The sequence below is a fragment of the Arvicanthis niloticus genome, chromosome 2 (assembly GCF_011762505.2).
Source record: "Arvicanthis niloticus isolate mArvNil1 chromosome 2, mArvNil1.pat.X, whole genome shotgun sequence".
Taxonomy (NCBI): domain Eukaryota; kingdom Metazoa; phylum Chordata; class Mammalia; order Rodentia; family Muridae; genus Arvicanthis; species Arvicanthis niloticus.
This window is the reverse complement of record NC_047659.1, coordinates 16,279,268-16,292,662: the sequence shown is the minus strand read 5'-3', so window position 1 is coordinate 16,292,662 and position 13,395 is coordinate 16,279,268. Positions and strand designations below refer to the sequence as shown.

At 39.0% G+C, this 13,395-nt stretch overlaps 1 protein-coding gene and 1 pseudogene across 6 annotated transcripts in view; one reads left to right on the top strand and one right to left on the bottom strand.

The window, feature by feature from the left end:
• The window catches only part of Dennd1a (DENN domain containing 1A), a 463,938-nt gene that overhangs the window by 36,463 nt on the left and 414,080 nt on the right, over positions 1–13,395 (top strand). For 4 of the 6 annotated variants that reach the window (XM_076928664.1, XM_034495130.2, XM_076928663.1 and 1 more), the window contains exon 2: positions 4,469–4,539. The exons of 1 other annotated variant lie outside the window; for it this stretch is intronic. In XM_076928664.1, coding sequence (XP_076784779.1) covers positions 4,498–4,539 — 42 coding nt within the window. In that variant the 5' untranslated portion in view covers positions 4,469–4,497. Of the gene's footprint in view, positions 1–4,448; positions 4,540–13,395 lie in introns of those variants that run through there. One more of the 6 variants, XM_034495132.1, reaches the window with a different exon arrangement.
• On the bottom strand, positions 8,060–10,913 carry LOC117702731 (non-selective voltage-gated ion channel VDAC1-like; annotated as a pseudogene).

The following is a 13,395-nucleotide window of genomic DNA, read 5'->3' as shown; positions in this document are numbered from 1 at the left end:
AACTTGGGTCCATATTGGAAAATTGGCTCTGAACATGGTATTCTCAGCATCATTATGTGTTCTAAATTAGCAGTGAGTGTTAATAGGACAGAAATAGGATTTTCAGCTTCTTTAGCCAAGTAGTTAAAAATACTGAGTGTCTTGAAGAGTGTTGGAGGAATAAGCGGTCTCAAGGTGCTCTCAGAGATCCTGTGCAAGTTGCTATGGCCTTTATTGTTTACAGGTTTAATGAGAAAATTAAGAAAGAATTGCTTGGCCATTTGCATTTAGAGGAGGCATTTTCTAATTTACTTTTTGATTTGCAGAGAAATAAAAAAGTGCCTCCATCTGCACTGGCTTCATTGGCCCTTAAAATAACTTATGTATATTTGTTATGTTATATAACCTGTCACAACATTAGTCACCACTTCTTCCATAAGGCAACATGTAAACCATCATGGGTAAGCATGACTAGAGCTTATAAATATAGACCAGTTTGTTCTTAGCATTTTAGTCAGCTTCTGTTTTCTTTCTTTTGGGGTGGGGGGAGACACTGACTGACCAACTGACTGGCTGATTGACTGGCTGTTATAATCTTAGGGTCCACACAGTAGAACTCTGCCTGCTAAGCTAAGAATCTTAGGCTTATTACTTAACCCTCATTAGAATGAGGAGGAGAGGGAGAAACAAAAAGGCAGGGTACTTGTTTCTATAAATTGCCCTTTTCTTTGAAACATTTCATTACAAAAATACCATTGAAAGGTACTGAGATGTACTCTGTTCATTTTATGTACATTTTAGTTGTATACACTAAGTTATTTGGGAGAATTCCATTTGACTGGATCAGTGGTTCTAAAATGTGGTCACAAGTCAAGTAGAACCACTATGAACTGGCTACTTGTTAGGAAGATTCTGGGAGGAAGAAGTCTGCCTTTTAATTAGTACTCTAATTAATTGTCCATACTGAAGATTGAAGCATTTGGAACTGGATGATTATACCTGTCATTTCTCTTAGACTCCAGGAAAACTAGTTTCCACTTCCTTTGTCCCTTACTAATATTTACGTGGTTAGGTATGGAGGGAACATGACATGAGAGACAAAATCCCTGTTCTTCAGCAGCTTATGTGTAGAAGAGGAAGCTAACCATAACTAGCATTGGGACTGGTGTAGTGTGAAGAATTAAATGAGGTGCTGGAGAGTGTAATGAAGTTGATCTTTATGAGCAGGGTTTTGAGTGACAGAAAGAACCACTATGTGAAATTCTCTGTGAAAGGTCCTAACATAGGGGTGAGTGAGCTGCAGAAAGAAGATCAGTGTGCCTGGGTCTAGTGAGCCAGGAGAAAGAGATCTGAAGTGAAGTTGGATAAGTAGGCAGAGGCCAGATCATGTAGGCTCTGCCTCCCTTTTGTCTTTTTAACTCCATTTTTAAAAATTATGGCAATATACATAAAATAAAAATGTTAATTGTAACCATTTAAAGGTGCTCAGTTCAATAGCATTAGATCCATCTGTATTGTTCTGCATCCATCCGGCACTAGAATTTGAAGTTTGAGTATGTGGGATGCTTTGGATACGTTTAACATGAAGGGCTGACACAGTCTGAATTTTAGAATGAACAGACTGTTGCATGGAAAATTTAGGTATAATCGCATGGAAGAAAGGATGGAAGCAGGGAGACTGTCAGGAGAGTAATGCATTAACTGTGGGTACCACGAAGTGCACTATCTGGATTTTCATTTACTTAATTTTTCGAGTGTGTGTGTGCTAGAGCAGAACACAGGGGCATGGTTCCACTGAGTTAAATGTTAAATTCCCAACTCACCTGGATACATTCCGAGAGCAGAATCAGATAGCAGCAAGCACAGCTTGTTAACTAGTTGGTAGTGACATATAAAGAGGTCAGAGAAAGTAAATTTTGTTGGTCTGGATAACTGGTAGAGTTCAGGAAGTAGAAGTTTGGGAAATAAAAACATATGTTAAATTAAAATGTGTTTGAGATGTCTAAGCATAAGTGTTGAGTAGGCTTAAGAAATCTGGAATCAGGGAAGAAGTCAGGTTGAAGATAGGATTTAGGGGCTTGGGCTTGCCAGCATTTGCTCAGTAATTAAAGCCACGAGATGGAATGAGATCATCTAGGTAATGAGTGTAGACAGAGTTTTGATCAGGTTCAAGAGTAGGAATTCTTACGAGGGAGTTCAGCAAAGAAGTGCCAGTACAAAAGGCATCAGAGTGATCTCCTGGAAGGGAAAGGAAAAATGTGTCTGAAGGAGGAGGGCAGTTGATCAGCTGTTCCAAGGCTGCTTGGGGGATAAGGCAAGCACCAAGAACTGTACACTTTGATGCATAGATGCATGTGCAGGTCTTTGGTGACCATGGCAAGTTATTGCAATGATACAATGGTTTTATGCTGTCTGCTTTCCAGGAAGCAAGAAGGACCAGAAGCAATGAGAACTGCTAGTTAAGGCTTTCTCTCCTTAGAGTGGGCCTGTACAGATGTGCTGTGACACAGGCTCTCTCTCCTTAGAGTGGGCCTGTACAGATGTGCTGTGACACAGGCTGAGGCATGGTTTGTAACTTTCAGAATTTGAATGTAGCACTTTCACATGCTCATGTTCATCATTTTAATTTTAATAGCATCTAAATACAAGTTGAAGAAGTGGAAATTAAGTTTAAAAAAATGTGTGGGACCTCTGAAGAGCACCCACAGGGACCTAGGGCTGCTTAGAACACATTTTACTTTTGAAACAGGGTCCTCCTAATGCTTTCCACATTCTACCATTTACTATTTGTGAAAGAGAAGTGCTCCTTTTGTCAAATGCTCTACCTTGAGGTTTCTGTCTAGAAGGGATGTTTCCATGTGGTATTTCATATACATTTTGGTGCCAATTTTTAAAGGTCATTTCTACCCTTTTGGTGGGAAAAATGCAAGCTTTTTAAGCCCTAAAGACTTAGGTTTACTTTTTTTTTTTTTTTTTTTTAAAGTAAGATGCTCTGATTTAGTATCTTATTTTTTGGTAACTATATTTAACAAAATATATTTAAATACCCTGAATTTTAGAATAGTCAACTCCCTGTAAGGCACTTATTTAAAGCTAAAGCCTGAGGTTTTTTTATATCGAAAAACTGTTCTTTCACAAATTAGAAAACATTTTTTTTTCTACTACAAAAATAGAGCAAGCATTACCTTATTTCCCTGACTCTTAAGATGCTGCTCCTTATATGATGGATGGTTGTTTTATGTGTTACTAAGAAAAAAGTTGTTACTGTTTAGAATGGCAACCGTTTACAGTGGGCTGAGGATGTGAAAGTATCGGGGACCAACGGTCATTGTCTAGTCAGTGAAACATGGACAGTCAGCTAAGGGAGGCAGACAAGTTCTTTAGACTGTATTTCGTTAAGCCCCTCACTTGCACACTGAGAGTAACACCCCCACACCTTACAGTGCCACAGTAAGGATTACATGAGATAAAATTTATCTCATGTAGGAAATGTAGGCTTTTCTGGGAACATTCTAAGTATTTCTTTGATTTAAATTTAGGCCCTTAGATATTATTAAATAGCTTAGAAAAGTTTTTATCTGAGCTCTGTTGTCAGGTTTAAAATATAGTTTACTTAGGTATTTGAAAATATAAATGATACTTTTTTTTTTTTTTTTTTTTTTTTTTTTTTTGATACAGGGTCTCTTTGTAGCCCTGGCTGGCCTGGAACTCACTTTGTAGATCAGGTTGGCTTCAGAGATCCACCTGCTTCCCAAGTGCTGGGGTTAAAGGCATGTGCCTGGCTTGCTAAATGATTTTTATTCAGTCTGGAAGTAGTTATCTTTTCATTATAGCAGAAAAGATAACATAACCATACATTTTTATAAAGCAGAAGTAACAACTATAAACATTCTGGTAGTGCTGTGATCATCCATGAATTTATTATGAATGCTCATGACATTAAAGAGGTAAAGGAAAAAGGTAAAGGAATATAATAGTAAGCATTCATACATATGGTATTGCCAATGCAGGCAAGTGATATTTTAAATTTAGATTGACTTCTCATGTTCACAATATTCTAGTGAGGTGATTGCTTCTCTAGTTTGGTATTCTAAAGCTGTAAGTAACACAACATTTTTGTCATATGTGTATTTTATGTAGTAATGTAGCACAGTGTGCTGCTTTAAACTGTTGGTGCTTTGAGCTCAATTTCCTCAAAAATTCTTCCTACAGCTTTGGAGATGCAGCTGTAGAAGTTAGACAGGACACACTGGTTAAGTCGCAGTCATGGTTAATTTACTGTGTCCAGACATTGTGTCCAGATTACTTTTATGTATTTTCTTAAAGTTACACAATGCAATTTTTATCTTGTATGCTATGAAGGTTGTGGCCTAGAAGTTAAATACCCTGCCCAAACTTTTACAGCTATTCAATTGAGATCTACTTCACACTGGACTCCATGTGTTTTGCATAATGCTGCCTTAGTAATCATGATTTGTTTCCTTTGTAGGCAAAACCCAGAGACTACATTTGAAGTATATGTGGAAGTGGCATATCCTAGGACAGGTGGCACTCTTTCAGGTACTTGTTCACCTAATTATGAAAATGATATGTTTCTTCATTGTATGGAATAGCTGTACACAGCAGAAAATAGATGAATAATGTCTTTAAGTTTTTTTTAAGTGTCTTTCCTTGTTTTTCATACTCATGTTGTCCTAGGAAGGCTGGAGAATAAAAAGCATAGTGAACATTTTGAGATCCACTGTTTTAGCAGGCTTGAAATATGGCTTTATTTATTTTTATCATTGGGTGTTGGTGTGCATCTATCATGGATGCTTGGAAACCAACTTATTAGGCCTTGCTAATGAGCAGTGCAGTCTAATGGAATTAGACTGCAGGACTCAAATTAATAGAAAGGGAATTCTTTGCCACTAAACTGCTTGAAATAGACTGAATTTAGCAAAACTGTTGATAAAAGAAGGTTGGAGACTAGTTAGAGGAAATTCCTCTTGCCCTAGCATTTATTCTGTTTCCTAAGTTCCCTAAACAGTGGTGTCTCAGACGAGGTTACAACATCTTATATAGCTGTGTACATCACGTCTTTCTTTTTTTGTTTTTGCTTTTTCAGGACAGGGTTTCTCTCTGTAGCCCCAGATGTCCTAGAACTCATTTTGTAGACCAGGCTAGCCTTGAACTGAGAGATTTGCCTGCCTCTGCATACAAAGTGCTGGGATTAAAGGCGTGTGCCACCACTGCCCAGCTTGTGTAGATCACTTCTTGCCCTAATATCCTTTTGCTTAATGAGAAAAATAACGTTGTACCTTTTTTTTTTGGTGCTATTTGCCAAATGTTGGGAGCTCTTGGTCCTCGAACCCAAACATTTATTTATATTATTTGATGTTTAGGGAGAGTGAATTTACTTGGATTAGAAATTTGAAGTAATAACTTATAACCTTAATTGGCTTTATGCCTTTGGCACTGTTTTCTATTGCCTTATTTTCATTAGGTTCTTATATACATAGTGACTTCTGATCAAATGCCCTTTATTCTGTTATATATGCTGTCAGCTGTCAATACTTACTATGTAACCCTTAAAGATAGTTGAGAAAGTTCTATTGAGAAATTAGAATCTCGGGTGTAAAGTAGGCCGTGGAGCTACTGTGTAGAATAGCTGGGATTCTTGTTTAAATTCCACTTCACACTGCTAAGTTGCCTTCTTGAGGGCAATACTTGTGTTGCATTCGTCTCTCCACGTTACCTGCAGGGCTTTGCACGGCGTCACTGGTATTTGTTAAAATGAAGGATTTCCCTCCATGTGAAGTAGATTACAAATTTATGCTTGTTTGGAAGTAGAAAGTTACGGTCCTTGTTAAGCCATGTCTCTTATTGTACAGGGAGAGTACTGGATTTAGAAGCAATAATCAGGTGTGCATGCAGCACTTCTCCATGGGTGGACCTCATTCAGTACCCATTGGTTGACAGCTCTGATCTTATAGATGAATTCGAGGATGAACGTTTTGTTATTTCTGTAGTTACCTAATTTTCCCTCTTCAGTGTTGTGGAATTTTCCCCAAGTTAAAATTTATTTTTTGAAAGATGAAAAAAAAAAAAAAAAATGAAAGCCACAAAGTGAGCTGGAAGAATAAGCAGCGAAGCCTTTATCCTGCCTGCTATTATAGCTGTCTGGGGTACAGAGCCTAGCAAAGTTACAAAGGAGACCTGTAGACCACATATCAAAATATTCCAGTATTTAAAGGATATATAGCTGGGCATGGTGGTGCTTGCTTGTAATCCTGGCACGTGGGAGGTGAACCCATTATTTTGAAAATATTTTGAAGTTACAAGAGCAGTTTGCTGCATGTGCCCTTTCTTAGAGCTCATTATTACCATCGTGTCACATTTGCTTTGTCACTACATATGCAGTCTTTGTTGCACATGTGGCTCTTTACCCCTAAATATTTTAAGGGTAGATATTGTAAGAATCAGGACTTTTTTTTTTTTTTTTTTTTTTTTTTTTTTTTTAATTCTATTCCAGTTGTTGAAATAAGAAAAATCTAACATTGATGTAACATTAGTTACTATATTTAAATTGAATCAATTGTCTCAAGAATGTTCTTTATGACATTTTCCCTTCTGGTCCAGAATCTAGTATAGGTTCATGTTACTCGATAGTTATATGTTTGAATTGTAGAATAGTTTTGTAGCTATATTCATCTTTTCTAATGACATGTGTCAAAAATGTAGGCCTTTTGTTTCATCCCCGTATTTGCTTCTGTTTGACTGTATCTTCATGGTTACACCCAGGTTGTGTGTCGATTTCTGCCCTCAGTGTATCTTATCAGCAAGCATATAATAGCTATCCTATTGTTTGTATTAAAATGCATAAAACTTACAGGTGTGGGTTATCAAAATAACACAAATAACTACATGACCATTATTCAGGTTAAGAATGTTGTGTGGTTTTATGCCAAAACTAGTCTTGGCAACAGAGGTCTCTACCCCTATCTTACGATATACCTTAGGAGTTCCACATTGGCTCGCTCGCTCTTTCTTTCTTTCTTTCTTTCTTTCTTTCTTTCTTTCTTTCTGTATTTTATTCAAGTTTTATTTTAAGTGATGTTAATTATAGCATTTGAAGGGGAGGAGCTAATTCCACACAAAATGGAAGACTCTATAATATACCCATTAAACTGCTAAAAAAAAAAAATAGTGGTGAGGCTACAAGAGGAGTCAGTTGAGATTCCTAGTGTTGTCAGGGTATGACCACAATCACTCGCCCAACTCAGAGCCAGAGAACCCAGAAGCTATTTCATACTCTGATGCAATGGCAAAAAAAAAAAAAAAAAAAAAAAAAAAAAAAAAAAAAAGGAATTAAAAAAAGATAGAAGAGAAGTAGCTGGGCAGTGGTGGCACACACCATTAATCCCAGCACTTGGGAGGCAGAGGCAGGTGGATTTCTGAGTTCGAGCCCAGCCTGGTCTACTAAGTGAGTTCTAGGATAGCCAAGGCTATGCAGAGAAACCCTGTCTCGAAAAAACAAACAAACAAAAAGATAGAAGAGAGAAAGAAAACCACAGCACAACACAAGGAAGAATTAAGTCCGGAATGACTGGCACACTTTGTCCATCCTAAAATGGCACAAAAGAAATAGCTATACCCTAAAGACAACTTTTGGTGTAAAACAGGTAACTGATGGGCTAGGATGGGAACAGGGCATGACAATCTGTGTGAAAACATCCCTTTCACGAAGGTGGCAGGTGTGTACATGCTTCCGAGCAGATAGGACTGGGACATCAGGGTTCGATGCTCCGGAAGTCACAATTTCGTCTGGGGACTGGGTACAGATTTACAAAGGGTCCACATGTTCTTAGGTTCTACTTGCAGCCCGGTATCTCTAGAGGGGCTCCTCCCCAACCCACGCCTACAGCTAAAAAAGACCCTTTCTGGAATGGGGTTTCTGCTGTACCTCTGAAATGGTAAACACCTTAAAATCCTTAGCCTGGAGGTCTAATGTGGTATTTATCAACTCTCGCATCCCCACCATACAATATTAAAAGGTAACTAAATCCTGAAGGTAGCTATGCTGCAGAATAGTTTAAAATTAAACGATTGTACAATATTCATTTATGCTTGAAAATTCCAGTCCTAAACCAAGCTTGTGGCCACCTGCATTGACATTCTTATCATCCAGCAGGACTGACAGCATCAGCTTGAGTTTGATACCTGGTTTTAGGGTCTGCGTGTACCAATCAGGCTGAAGTTGTTCACTTTGGCCGAAAAGCAGGCATCAGGGTCGACCTGATACTTGGCCACTATTCCAAAACGAGTGTTACTGTTTCCTGCAGTCCGGGCGAGATTGACAGCAGTCTCCAACTTCTTGTTCACCTTCTGGTAAACAGAGCCACCAAACTCTGTCCCGTCGTTCGCATTAGTATGAAGCTAGAATTCGTCTGTCTTGTAGCCAACTACGAAGTTGCTCTGGGTCACTTGGGACTTCGAGATCTCAAAATTCATCTGGTAGCCAGCCAACCCTCCTAGCCAAGCACCAGAGCACCCCTGGTTGAGGGCCCAGCAATGTCAAAGTCCACGTCACAGCCCAGGTTGATATGCTCCCTCTTGTACCCTGTCTTGATTTTAGCATTCCCCTCCCCCCCCCCACCCCGCCCACCCCGTCCCCCACAGTGTTAGGTGAGAAAGATGAATCAAAGGTCAGCTTCAGTCCACAAGCAAGCTGGTCTTCCACAGTGATCTCGGTGCCCAGGGTGTTGTCTGTTCCATTTCTCTGTAAATGTTAGCCCATATTCAGTCCATCTGTACTTGGTTTCCATACTGCGTTCATTTTGGTGGTTTCCGTGTTGACAGAGCCTGAGCTGGTAAATTCCAATCCATTCTCGAACTTTGTTTTCAAATCGAGTTTTATTAAGTCAAAGCCATAGCCCTTGGTTAAGACATCCCTGGCGGACTTGGCAAGATCAGTGTATGTGGGAGGCACAGCCACGTTCTCAGAGGCGGTGACGGTGGGGGCAGCAGCAGTTACGGCAGGGGTTGCCGCGAGGAGGCTGGAGCTCAGCAAACCCTGGCTCTCCTTTCATATTGCCACTTAGGAGGGGCACAAAGTTGCTGGGCCCGTAAAGCATGCCATTTGATGCTTGAACCATTTCACCGTAGACTGTTCTGGGAGAATTTAAGATCTTATGATTCCTTACCCAAATGGATTTGAGCTCATTTCCTGAGTCTGAGTCTGTTCTGTAGGATCTGTCTTCCTGAGGGTGAACTGTGCTGCCAGTGTACTTACCCCAAGGCCTTAGGGTGCTCCTACATGGGGAGTGGGCACAGGACAGATAATAAGTATAGCTGAACTTGGGGTTGGGTAACTTGGTGTTTGTGTGAAAGGTCCCTTGTGGGATCTAAAAGGGGTAGTGGATAGTTAGCCAATAGGTATTATTTCCTCTTCCATGACTTTTCTGCATCAAACTCTAAGCAGTTCAAAAATGCACACTGTGTCTCACTTTCTAGTTAGTTCTAAAGGTATATTTATCATGGTAGGTGGTAAAATATATCTAATAGTTGAAAGCTTCATTTATAACTTTTTGCTTTTTTTAAAAAATGGTTTTTGTTTTTTGTTTTGGTATCCTAGGATGGCCTTAAATTTACTTTGTAGCTGAGGATGACCTTGAACTCATGGTTCTCCTGCATCTACCTCCCAAGCACTAGAATTATAGATATGCACTACCATACCCAGCTATCTGGCTTAAAGGCTTAAATATTTAGATATATGGTCTGTAAGTCTCCTTTGTATCTTTGCTAGATCTGTAAATGTTAGAGATGGCCTTAGTCACATCCTGGAACACTCTCCCTTCCTTTCTTTAGAGGCAACCACCATCCTTTTATGAGAGTCATTCTTTTGTTGTGTTCATAGTTTTATTACATGTGTATGACTACCTGAAAAAATTATTTAATTGTGCCTGTTTCTCAATTTTATAGACATAGAATTATTCTTTATGTAGTTTTGGTTATGTTTTTGCTCAGTTATGTTTATAAGGGCCCTTCTTGTTGCACATCACTGCAGTCATTTATTTTTATCACTGTGATATTTATAGCATTGTACTCTGGCTTTGTTGTTGCTGCTGTTATTACTGGTGCTGGGATCAAATCTAGAGCCTTGAACATGCAAGGCAAGCATTCCGCCACAGCTCTCTTACACCAGCCTGGTCCATTCTGTTACTGATAGTAAAGGTGTAGTGTTGAAGTCACTTGCCAGTTTTGGCTATTGCAAGTGCTACTGTGATTTTTCTTGCACATGCATCTTGTGGGTGTAGACCTGTGTTACCATTGATTGTATTATGTATCTGATTACTGTGTCCTATTAAAAGTCTTTAAAATGGGTTGTGCTGCTCTGCATTCTCATTTGCAGTGTTTGATGATAAATATATATATATATATATATATATATATATATATACACACACATATACATATATAAGTGTAGCTGAATTTCTTACACTTTTCTCTACTTAAAACAATTCATAAAGTAATGAGGTATTTTACATACTCCTTAAAAATCAGCTAATATTACAAAAATGGGAAAGAACAGAAACGTTATCTTTAAAGATGGGTCTCTTTTTCATTGATGTGTGTGTACCTCAGTGAAGACCTTTAACTGATACATGTGCTGTGCTCTGAGAAATGGAAAGAGGCATGTGATTTGTCAATACTGCATAGAAGCTACATCAAGAACCTTAACACTGCAGGGATGGATACCTTCCTAAGGCTGTATAGAGCTGGAGCTGGAAATGGGTACGTGCTCTGTGGTAATTTGTCAGATTTCCTTTTGCTGTCCCTAGTGAGCGAACTATAGCAGAATATTTGACTTCAGATACTTTTGCTCCTTCTACAACTTTCTTGTTGATAGTTCTTCGTGTATTTTCCTTTTTTTCTGTTACTATTTTAGGCATTAATTTGGCTGTTTTAGATGATTGCAAAGTATCTACCTTTGTTCCTCAGATCTGCATCTCTGTGTTTCCGGGCAAACTTACATATAAACCTTACATTGCACAGTGCTAGTGTCTGGGCCTAATCTTCTCTTTGAAGTTTGTTTGCACCCCCCTGGAGGGATTAAATCCCTGCTGTGAGAAGGTGGGCTAAAAAGCAGTGAGACTACTTTATGGGTCTTTAATTGAAAGGTTTAGTGTACATTTGTTGTATAAATGTCTCTGAGAGTTCTATTCTGACAATTTTTGCTTACATTGTCATAGATTCTTGTTATAAATAAAAAATGTATATAGTAAAATTTTTCTCAAGGCATTTAATAATTATTGGCAGATTATTCTGGTGTGTGTGTTTTGGCTATTCATCTTTAAAATTTTAGTATCTTGTTTAGCTCTTGAGCATGTATAAAAATTTTTAAATTTTGAAAGGTTATAAAGAAGATAGAATGACCATTTAATAATAACTATCAGCAAAATTTTGGTATACTTATTTCTTTGTAATCTGTATGTGTGTGTGTGTGTGTGTAGATAAAATATATATAACCCTTTTTCTAAACTTCTGCTATATGTATTTTTGTTTCCTTTGATTAAGGCTTTCTTAAAAATTATTAATATAGTTATGTGGAACCACTTTAGTTGTTATAAGTTATTTCACCAAGTGTTACTTACTTACAATTAAATCTTTATATGCTTCTAGGGTTCTTTTGTAAATGATAGCTTATTGTGTATAAAGCTTGTCATTTAGGCACCAGATTTTGACCTTTTAAACAGAAGCTGAAATCCAGTCATGATAAAGATAATTCCAGCTCTTGGAATCATTGGCATGCATTGTGCAGGAGGGTGAGGAAGAAGTTCAAGGTCACCTTTTGGCAGTATAGTCACAGCAGCCTGGGTACACGAAATTCTGTGTCCAAACAACGACAACACAGTCAAAAAACCTCAAATAAAACACTAACAAATAAAAACTCTAAACAACCCCCCCCCCCCAAATTGGTAAGCTTTGAGTAGATTTTTGGTATATTTTGTTATATATTTTTAATGCTTTCTAATTGGCCAGTTTGCTGGAGAACTCACACTTCCATAAGGCTTCCAAGAAAGGCATCCCACACTGCAGAAGCACCCAACATTGAATTCAGGCTCTCTTGCAAGAAATAGCCTATCCCATGATCATATGGTGCTGGGCATGCAGAAACTCTGGAATGCATTTCCACACAAGTGTCTCATTACAGTTGGCCTTTCTGAGCCTGCTGCAGGCACTCTGCCTGGGTAGATGCTTAGCGTTGGGAGAGTGGCAGCATCAGGTTTTTCAGGGCCTCTCATCAGATCAGCTTCCTTCTGCGTGCACTCCCTCTGCAGCACTTGTAATGTATTAGCCCAAGGGCCACTTTTTAAAAAAGATATGGGTGGCAAAGTTGAGAGGCGGTTGGGATTTCGTGAAAGCAGTGTTATTAGTCACAATGCTTTGGAAGCTGACTTGTTCAGTTACCCAGGTGTTAGGCAGCAACCCTAAGAAAATTTTTTTCATTAAAAGTTGCTCTTAAATAACTGTCCACATTTTTGACTGAGCAACATTGTGACGATCACTGGGACTTTGCCAGCTTAACAATTTTGAGAGCCAGGTCTATGACTTAGAACTTCAGTTTTCTTTGCATCGTGATTGTGGTTTTAGAGTTTCATCCGAATCTGTGCTGACAACAGATGCTTCATATTACTAGAGATTAAAAAAGAAAGTTGAGAGGCTTAAGCAATGGATCAGCAGTGTCTCAGGGTTTCTATTGCTGTGATAAAACACCATAACCAAAGCATCTCGGGGACAGAAGGGTTTATTTTGGCAAAAAGTTTACAGTTCAGCATCGCAGTGCATCACTGAAGGAAGTCAGAACAGAACTCAAACACGACAGGAACCTGGAGGCAGGGGTTGGTTGATAGGGACCATGGAGAGTGCTGCTTATTTACTGGTGTTCTCAGCCTGCTTCCTTATAGGTTCTCCTGCCCAGAGGGGGCACCACCCACAATGGGTTGGGCCCTCCCTCCTATATCAATCACTGCTTAAGAAAATGCACTATATATAGACTTGCCTACAGGCCAGTCTTATGCAGAGGCATTCCTTCAGTCGCGGTTCCCTCTAGCCAGGGTTTGAGATCATTTGCTGTTCTTCCAGAAGACTCAGGTTCGGTGCTGAGCACCCAGACAGGTGGCTCACAAGCATCAGAGGATCTGACCCGTATACCTCTACATAATTAAAATTAATGAAGATAAGAGAAAACACCACAAGAGCCTAGATGTGATAACACACACCTTTAATTCCAGCACTCAGGAGGCAGAGACAGGTGGATCTCTTAAGTTCAAGAGCACCCTGGTCTACAGAGTAAGATCCTGGATAGCTAAGGGCAACATAGGGAAAACTTGTCTCAAATAGGCAAACAAACAAACACAGACCAAGAAAACC